The sequence below is a fragment of the Apis mellifera genome, linkage group LG6, assembly GCF_003254395.2.
Source record: "Apis mellifera strain DH4 linkage group LG6, Amel_HAv3.1, whole genome shotgun sequence".
Classification (NCBI taxonomy): domain Eukaryota; kingdom Metazoa; phylum Arthropoda; class Insecta; order Hymenoptera; family Apidae; genus Apis; species Apis mellifera.
In genome coordinates, this window is record NC_037643.1 from 6,564,958 (window position 1) to 6,575,482 (window position 10,525).

At 34.5% G+C, this 10,525-nt stretch overlaps 1 protein-coding gene across 1 annotated transcript in view; it reads left to right on the top strand.

Annotated features, from left to right (window-relative positions):
• The window catches only part of LOC409898 (protein expanded-like), an 80,458-nt gene extending 71,018 nt beyond the window's left edge, over window positions 1–9,440 (top strand). Inside the window, 8 exon segments of the mRNA XM_026441439.1 lie at window positions 813–892; window positions 3,578–3,818; window positions 4,873–5,148; window positions 5,278–5,443; window positions 5,590–5,895; window positions 6,099–6,377; window positions 6,818–8,664; window positions 8,833–9,440. Of these exon segments, the coding sequence (XP_026297224.1) occupies window positions 813–892; window positions 3,578–3,818; window positions 4,873–5,148; window positions 5,278–5,443; window positions 5,590–5,895; window positions 6,099–6,377; window positions 6,818–8,664; window positions 8,833–9,309 (3,672 nt within the window). The 3' untranslated portion in view covers window positions 9,310–9,440.
• The last annotated feature ends 1,085 nt before the right edge of the window (window positions 9,441–10,525 follow it).

A 10,525-nucleotide genomic window follows, 5' to 3' on the forward strand; every position in this document is an offset into this window, starting at 1 on the left:
ATTTTTCTATCGCTGATAATATTCCAATGAATATGCAAATTGATATTTAATATATTAAAAATTTATTGTGCTCGATATTTATATACTCGTATATCTATATCGTGTAAACCCAATAAATAATTTAATTGGAATAAATTTTTTAATTCGATTCCTTTGACACGAAGGGATCGTTTTATCGATCAAATTATTTACGAGGCATGCCAAGTATCTCTTTAATATTATTATTTTATATTTTATAAATATAAAATAAATTTGCAACGTCAAGTAACATTAAAAAGTTTTAAAATATTCCAATAAAATCTGTATGCGAAATAAAAAAAAAGTTCTACCTGAAACGTGTCTTTTATATTAGTCAACCGATTAAAAATTCATTTGCATAGTTAATTAATGGAGTAGAATAATGTCGACATAGCAGAAAAAAAAAAGAAGAAAAGTATCAGTTTGTATATCAGTTTGATCGAATTCCAATAAACTTGGTCGTATATTTATAGGCGACAGCGTATATTAAAATATTTTTTAATGCAATTATCAGCGTATATTTTATTTGCCTTAATTTCATCCAATCTCTTTACACCGTTTCATATTCCACCCTACCCGTAATCTCCTTTCATCGATTATCAGATAACATATTAATCGATATTTATATTTTCAATATTCGATATCTCGTATACGTAAGAATTAATCGATTAATTAGAACCATATAATCAATTTTTTTTACAATGATCCCATAATCTAATAAAATTTTTCGAGTAAAGGATAACATTCGATCAATATCGATTGATAATATCTTTTTTTTATTGCACAACTTTCAGGGCTTGGACAGCAGCGGAAGGCCAGCTTTCGTCCTCTACTTTCGCGTCCGCTACTACGTGGACACACCGTTGCTCCTAAGGTAACAAGATTTCTTAATAGGCAGTGGTCACATTTCTGCCCGATTACATAATTTCCACGATTCGTTTCCACTATCGATATTCCAACGTCACCTTTACACCCATTTTATACCCGTTGCTCAATCGCCTAACTCTAACTCGTTTCAACATCGGGCCAGCGGAGGAGAGGTAAGGGCGAAGAGAGAATAAAAACTCCGGTAGTCGGTTCGAGGCTGACAAATTATTCGCTCGAAAGAGGTTGGCCAGTCGTAGGAAGCTAAATTAGCTTCGAGGACGCTCCGGCCATCGGACAGGCTCTCCCCCAAATGGATCGCAGAATTAATCGGAGTAATTAGCGTTCCGCTTCAAATACTATCCCCTTCTATCACCGTACGTGGCCAAACCCTATTACCGATCTTCTATCTACCTTTTGCTCTATCTTTTTCCCTAGGTATCGCGATTATAAGGGTTCTTTTGTTATGTATAAGGATCGATAAACAGGCGATGGAACGAAGGATAGGATTTATAAATTGAAAAACAGGCAAGAAAGGAAAGAAAGAAGGAAAGAATTTGACAATGTTGAATTGATTGAATATGTATGGCGTGTATAATAGGATGTTTATTAAAAGAATAAAGATTAATTATTTATAAATCACAGAACAAGAAATCTATTTTAATAGATATAGCATATTATTTAATTTTAATATAAATTGTTGTAACATGATACTTATACGTCAGAGAATTGCAATTGTAAAGAAAGAAAAGAAAAAAGGGAAGAATTTGACAATGTTGAACTGATTGAATATATGTATGGCGTGTATAATAGGATGTTTATTAAAAGAATAAAGATTAATTATTTATAAATCACAGAACAAGAAATCTATTTTAACATAGATATAGCATGTTATTTAATTTTAATATAAATTGTTGTAACATGATACTTATACGTCAGAGAATTGCAATTGTAAAGAAAAAAAAGAAAGAAGGGAAGAATTTGACAATGTTGAACTGATTGAATATATGTATGGCGTGTATAATAGGATGTTTATTAAAAGAATAAAGATTAATTATTTATAAATCACAGAACAAGAAATCTATTTTAACATAGATGTAGCATATTATTTAATTTTAATATAAATTGTTGTAACATGATACTTATACGTCAGAGAATTGCAATTGTAAAGAAAGAAAAGAAAAAAGGGAAGAATTTGACAATGTTGAACTGATTGAATATATGTATGGCGTGTATAATAGGATGTTTATTAAAAGAATAAAGATTAATTATTTATAAATCACAGAACAAGAAATCTATTTTAATAGATATAGCATATTATTTAATTTTAATATAAATTGTTGTAACATGATACTTATACATCAGAGAATTGCAATTGTAAAGAAAGAAAAGAAAAAAGGGAAGAATTTGACAATGTTGAACTGATTGAATATATGTATGGCGTGTATAATAGGATGTTTATTAAAAGAATAAAGATTAATTATTTATAAATCACAGAACAAGAAATCTATTTTAATATAGATATAGCATACGTGTTATTTAATTTTAATATAAATTGTTGTAACATGATACTTATAGAGAATTGCAATTATAAAATTGAAAACATTTTACATTGAAATTTTCTTAAAAGTTAATGTTATTCTTGCAACAATCTTATACTGTCTTAAATCTAAAACACACCCTGTATACAAAAGGAAAAAACGCGCCCCCTCCAGAAAAGGAGGAAGATAGGTGGTGAATAAAGAATAAAAAAGAAAATAGAAGAGGGGTGGCTGGAAAGGTCTCACGAAACGAAATCTCGACTCCTGTCCGGTAGCTAAGTGCTACCTACTCTTGTAATTATAAATTATTACGTGGCGCGTGATAGATAGACCGTATGCATTAAATGAAAGCACTCGTCCCGGTAATTATACTGACCCGTAGTTGCTTTCTGATTTCCACCTGAAACCCGTGATTTACATCCAACCAAGCCGTGTTCACCGCACGTCCACGTCGACGAGGGTTTAATTCGTGAAAGGACCCGAACGACTCGAATCGATCTTTCGTTAATTCCTCTACACAATTTTCATTCATTTTTAATCTTGTCACCTATCGTACGATCTTCCATCCATTTGATCCATCTTTAAACTTCTTCAGAAATAAATTTATCGAAAAAAGGATAATTATTGCTTTACTCTTTTTTTTTTATAGAAATGTTGGTTATATCTCTCGTGTTAAAAAAAGAGTATACGTGTTAATTATAGTTTGTTGCCAATTTTCGTTCACGATATTTCGAATACTTCTTAATATTTTTTAGATTTATGAACATCGCTTCAGTTTCTTGTAAAATCAGGAGAGGAAAGTTACTTTTTCTACGAATTTATCTCATCGATTTGTTAACATTATCTAAAATATATATATACATCTTTTTCTCCTGTTTTGTTCTTCGATATGAATTTTTTATTATCTTTCTTCTGTTGAAATTTTCTTGAAAAATCTTAGACTCGTTATAATGGTCACTTTATATGCAAGACTTTATACAACTTTTTACCCCATGTTTACGCATCGTATAACTAGAACATCTTGGACCGTACAAATTAACAGGCAGAAACTTGTTCTCAATGTATGGGTCCTGGGCGCAAAAACTTGCTCGATATAACCTAACTTAATCATCGATAAAACGAAAACGAAACTAACCATTTGATTACCATTTTAGCGATGAAACGACGCGTCACCACTATTACCTGCAACTGCGCGACAATGTCGTCAGGCATGGCGGTGGGGTGGAGAGCCTCCATCCTCACCATCCCCTGCATGAACCTTCTATCGTTACGCCCCTGCTCACACTCGCGGGTCTTGCCCTACAAGCCGATCTTGGGGACTATTCCGAGGAACGGCATAGACCACACGCAGGACCAGTGGGATATTGCAAACCTACGGATTACCTTCCGCCTCACGTGAGTTTTTTAATCAGATTTTAATATTGAACGATATTAAATTGAACATCCGTGTACAAGTATTCACCTTGATTAAAATTTTCCATCTAACTTTTTGAACGTATCTGAGAAAATTCAAGTTTTATTATTATTCATCTTGGGATGAGTAAATTAATCCAAAGTGTAACTGTAAGTATCTACCTTGATTAAAATTTTCCATCTAACATTTTGAACGTATCTGAGAAAATTCAAGTTTTATTATTATTCCTCTTGAGATGATAAATTAATCCAAGATGTAACTGTAAGTATCAACCTTGATTAAATTCCATCTAATTTTTTGAATGTATCTGAGAAAATTCAAGTTTTATTATTATTCCTCTTGGGATGAGTAAATTAATCCAATTTTTAAATCCCTGCAAAATGAATGAAGTTGAAAGTGAAATGTAAACTTTTTAATTTTAAAACTTAAAATGTTGTATGTATTTGGAAAATGAGAAAATTCTAAATTTTAATTAAGAAAAGTTTATACAGCATGTTATATATTATTTAGTAATTAATTTTAATATTGAACAGTATTAAATTGAACATCCGTGTAACTGTAAGTATCTTGATTAAAGTTTTCCATAAAATTTGAATGTATCTGAGAAAATTCAAGTTTTATTATTATTCCTCTTGGGATGAGTAAATTAAATCCAATTTTTAAATCCCTGCAAAATGAATGAAGTTGAAAGTGAAATGCAAACTTTTTAATTTTAAAACTTAAAGTGTTGTATGTATTTGGAAAATGAGAAAATTTTAAATTTTAATTAAAGTTTATACAACATGTTATATATTATTTAGCAATTAACTAAATTACTGTATACTGCAATGTCAATTATTAAATCTCACTTCATTTTACTTCAATTTTGTTTTTAAAATTTATTCACTGGAATAATGTTGATATTAAGATAAAATAAAATATCACAAATCAAACACTTCAATTCCTACATACATGATCGTACGTGCGGATCGAGGAACGCAATTTGATCATAAATCATATCTGATGAATTTAACGCAATCGATAATTATTTACCAGATGTGTCTCGAGTCGAATGTGCTCGCCGTGCTGGCGGCACAGCACAGGGACAATCGGGGCCTCTCGAGGGAGGAGGCAGAGTTGCAATACATCCGGGAGGCGGTGCTGCTGGAGGCGCCGCTCAACGCTCACCTCTATCGGTTACGAAGAAGCAAGAACGAGGCAGGTCCTGGACGTATACTCCTCGCGATTTGCGCTCGTGGGGTGCGAGTCTACGCCGAGGAGGAGACACCGCGTGTCTTTGCCTGGAACAATATCGGCAAACTTTGCTTCGACGTTAGTTTTTTTTTGAAATATTACAATAGCTGATATTGTTTCTTTCCAATTTTTCTTATCACTCTGTATAAATTCTGATCTGAATGACGAAATTTTTCTTCTGATTCATTGCGTTTTATACAACAACAGCGCAAGAAGTTTGAGATACGCGCAGTCGACCAGCCGGACAAGCTCACCCTCTATAGCGGATGCGATGACAAAAGCAAACTGCTTCTGGGACTCTGTCGAGACACCCATCAGTTCTCCATGGCCATAGCACCTAGAGTGAACGAAGCGAAGAGGCGAGAAGAGGAAGGTTAGTTGAAATTATTATTTATTTATTTATTGAAATGAGTAAATTCTAACGATTTATCTACGTTCAAATTCTTCTTTGTTACTTGATATATAAAAAATGAAATCCGTTCAATTCAGAAGATAAAATTTTCTGTTTTTCATCTTCAGAGAGAAAAGTACTTCGCGACTGTTATATGTATCCTGCGCGATGCAAGCTGAGTTTAACAGCGCGAGGGGCGCGGGGTGACCAACGGATTTCCGTTATCTCGAGCACATCGTCTAACACAACTTCTGGAATTGTTAGCGATCGGGTTCATAGCGAGGACGAGCCGGATACGGCGCCCGCTTCGACCGAATGTCTGCCACGTCTTACTGAAAATACTTCACACTCCGGTGTTCAATGCGGTGTAAATGGATCGAATGCAGACGTCGAGGATCGTTCCATGCCGTCATCCCCGGTCTCCACTGTGGATGGTAAACTTATTTCTAGTCTGAAAATAATAGTATTATCTTTTGTATTTTTGTCGTGTTAATTGTTGATTAAAATTATAGGCAATGATAATCAATTTTTAAAGCAAATTTTGGATAATAAAATTCTATTTTATTTAATAATATATATAATAAATCATGATTTTTAATCGTGTGTAGTCTTGTAAATAACCGTTAATAATTTTTAGAAGTTGATGGTACGGATAGCACTCCTACAACGGTTGCGTTACGATTAGCATCGAGTGCAGCTACGGCGGCTGAAGGGTCACAATGTAGCAGCAGCTGCAGCACGGTCGTGGTTGTGAATACACCTGCTGGTGGACCGCCGCGAATGCGGCGCACATCCGCGACTTCCAGTTTGGAGCTTGGTTATTCGCATACGGCACAGAATTCAGCAGTTTCGTCAGAAACAGCTAGCTTTCCTGGCGCCATTTACGACAGGTGCAAGAAAGGCGGTAAATACGCAGGTAAGTTAATGAGTTTTCTACTTTTGCTGGAAAAAAAAAATAATATACAATTTAAGATGGAAAAATATAATGAAATCTAAATTAAAAGGATTAAAAAAGAAATAAAAAGCAATGATGATATATTTGTATACTAAAAATATAAAATGAAGGTAATTATTTATGGAATAATAATACTTTATATTTATAATTGTAATATTTTACTGATTTTTTATATCTTGTTTAAAAATATAAAATAATCTTAAAATAATCTTTGATTCTTCTTAATAATTCTGTTTTATAACTTATTTATTAATTAAAAAACAATTTAGCAAGATTATCTTTAAAATCTGATTCTTATTTTTATTATAAAATATACAAAAGAAGTTTATCATTGAATTATTATTAAATTTAATATTATTAAATTAAATATTACTTATATTACTTATATAATTCTTTTTCAGGCACTGATATTGCGAGTGAAACTAGTGGAGTCTATACACTCAGGAGTAGTGAAATGCAAGATGAAAGAATGGGAGATCTATATTCACCTACCGGTGATGTCAATGGATCTTCCACAGCGAGTGACGTGTGTGCCTTAAGTTCCGTGCAGTCTACAACCGATGAAGCTTCCGTAACATCCGGTTTTTATACCATACACAGTGGTCTTAGATCTGAAACTAGCGACGTTTACACGGAAGATGTGGGTACAGAAGATCAAGAACCTATTTACAGCGTCTGTAAAGGTGATGAAGATGTGAATAACATGATGTCTACAATCTCGGCAGTCCCTCTGGATCAGCAACTCGAAGATTCTAGATCACGTAGCAATAGTATACTTAGTGCAGGAAGCTTCAGAGGTGACGGCAGTGATCCTTCCAGTGTTGGACCTCTGTTATCAGCCGATGAACTTTCTGACTTGATTGTTGGACGTTATCCCCCTCGAAAAACTATTAGCAATTCTATGGACTCTGATTGCGATTACGTTACTATGCCTCCACCACCTCCACCACCTAGGACCGATAGCGACAGACAACTTCCTCCACCTCCTCCTTACCCAGTGAACATGGATTATGCAACAATAAATTCACCACGATCGAACATACCCGATATTGAAAGAGAACCTCCACCTCCACCACCGTACAATGCTACTCGCGGTGAATTTATACCTTTGCCACCACGAAGAACTGATCCACCACCACCGCCACCATATACTTCACCAAGAGAAAGAATTCAAATACCACCGCCTACACCTCCAAGAAACGATGCGGTGACACCTAGAGAACCTCCACCTCCACCACCTTATCCTGAAGTCTCGGAGGTCACTCGACAAGAAGCAATTTCCAAGTTATATCCAAGCGAAGAAATCGTGTCGAGGGTAACATCGACGAAAATACAAACGGGTCTAACAAATAGCAAAATGAATGCCACTTTGACGGCTTCAAAGACTACCAACACCACTCAAACGAACGACATTGCGTCGATCGCACCGAAACCACCACCCAGAATTCAACCACCCACTTATCCTGGTGACAAAATGAAACCCACGCCGGTTCATGCTCCCGTCGCAGCTCTCGTTGTTGGGCCAAACAATTATTTGGACGTTCACGCTTCACGGGGTGGTCCCGTTTTGTTACCTTATTTAACACCACCTCCACCTCCACCACCTCCTCCACCACCCATGATACATCCCAGACAGCCTCCACCTCCACCACCCAGCTTAGCTACGGTTTACACGAGTCAGGTTGCGAGATCGCAGATCGAACAATATAAACAACAACTATATTCAGACGTTGATTACGTAATGTTTCCTTTAAAAGATCCCGCAGTATCGAAACAAGAGTACATCGACGCAAAGCAAGGATCACTTTTGGCAGCCATGGCTGCTTATCCTCCCCCTCCTTATCCTTCGTTTAATAATAAATCATTGGTAATGTATCGTAGCACACCATACCTTCCTGGTTCCTCGTTTTCATCACCCACGAAATACGCTTCAAATCAAAATCTCAGTAGCAGCGACACGAGCTCTAACAATTACTTACCGCATAGTAACTTGAGTAGCCACTACGCTGCCAGTACAAGTTCGTTATATAGTGGAGCTACTTGTTCATCGGCAGGAAGTCAAAGTCTTAGACGTGAACCATCAGCTGCAGCTCATACTCATACGCTCCACGCTTTCTCCAGAACAAGAAGCGATGAGAATATATTAAAGTGTTTCGATTCATCTACTAATTCAAAGCTGCAGTCTCTGCCACAATTGAAACATCGCAGACTTCCGCCACCTCCACCGCCACCACCTTATGAAATTCAGGTAAATTAAATGTTATATATTAATATATAAGAATTATATATAAAAGAATGTTGCTATATCTGCATAACGCATATGTTGTTATATGTATAAAAATTTAATATACATACAAATTCTCTAATCAAGTATTTAAACCAAGTATTTTATTTTTACTATTTTATTTGTTTTTAGAATCTTGAAAAGAATCAACCACTTCCGTCCGCTTCTTCGTCATCTTCTTCACCGAAAAAGACATTAAAAACAAATACCGTGGAGGAACGTGAAGAAGGGAAAGAAGACGGAATGTTGGATATTCGAACACTTCGCGAGAAAAGCCGTAATTTAGATTTGCCACTAATATCAGCGTTGTGTAATGATCGATATCTATTGAAACAAACGAAAGCATTCGTTATGCCCAAGCATCCTGCTGAGCCGACTTCCTCGACGTCTTCAAAGAACGGCACGCGAAGCAGCAATGGCGGAACATCTAGTAGAAATAAATATCCAGTTAGCGGTCTTTCTACAACGCAAATCACTAAACCCCCGAGGAAATCATCGACGAGTACTCACAAACACCCCGCAGAGGTGAAGGGCAATGCTTATAAGATCACGAATTCGACAGGTGTGTCGGCTGTTAAAAAGGATCCGACAAGGGCGTCACATTCGTAACAGACAATAAAGAAAAAGAAATAGAGTTTATCAGTCTTGCGACGCTATGAAAATTTTATACCTCGATCAAAGTACATTCCACAAAGCTGTTCAAACGATTCCATAACTGTTATATAACTCTATCCATAAAATAACAGATAGCAGCGAAGAAAAGGTCTTAACACCTTAAGTACTTAAATAGTGTTTCTAAATAAACCGTGCTTCTTCAACTCAGGGTGCCATTTTATCGTTTACAATTCTTTTGCTCGTCGCAAATACTCAAGGAAGAAAAAGAAGTTCGATGATAAATTAAACCTTCAAAGTTTAAAACAGCAACGTCGAAGGTGACTGTTACGTAATATTTTTTTTCTTAAATAATTTCGTTCTTATGATCTCTCTGATACTTCTTGAAAATTGTATTTCTTCTTTGCAAACAAAGCTTTTCTTTCGTACGTAGAATAGTTGAAATACACCGATAATAAAAATGTTTATTAACTTTTTTATTTTTGCTCAAATAAGCGATTAGCGCGAAGTGAAAAAATTGAATGCGAAGTTTTGTAAATCTTGATAACGACAAAGCGTGACAAACGCACTTGCGTATAGTTATTTGATATTAGGACAACAATTTGTGTAAGTACTAATTACACAGATATTTTTATACTTTGAATGAAAGCAAGTATGAATATTGTAACTATTGAAATAGTACCTTTTTTTGATGTCTACAAAAATAATATTTATTACAATCCAGAAGATTCTTTGTTTTTTTTTCTATATTTTCTTTTTTTTTGTTTTTTTTTTCGTTTTTTTGTTTTTTTGTTTTTTTTGTTGTTTTTTTTTTGTTTTTTTTTTTTTTTTTAATTCAATCAATGCTCGCTTTATGATACTTTTTCTATCAAAGCGTTTTTAAACATTTGCGTGTACGTAACTGTAAGTGTAGTCATTTATTTAGAAAAGTTTAAGCATTAAATATATTCGATGAAAAAAATTTTTTTTCTTTTTTCAGTAATTGAACATTGTTATAAGAAAAACATTATACGAATTCTCGAATTTTGATAACTGAATATCACGAGAAATCTTTCTTACTAAAATTTATTACTGCACTACAGAATACGTAATAAAAAATAACATGTGACAATTAAAATGATATAAGATTTGCGCGAAAATGAATCTTTTGAACATTAATATTATAGATCTTAATGTAATGAATAATAATTTAGTTGTAACGTTGAATTATGTT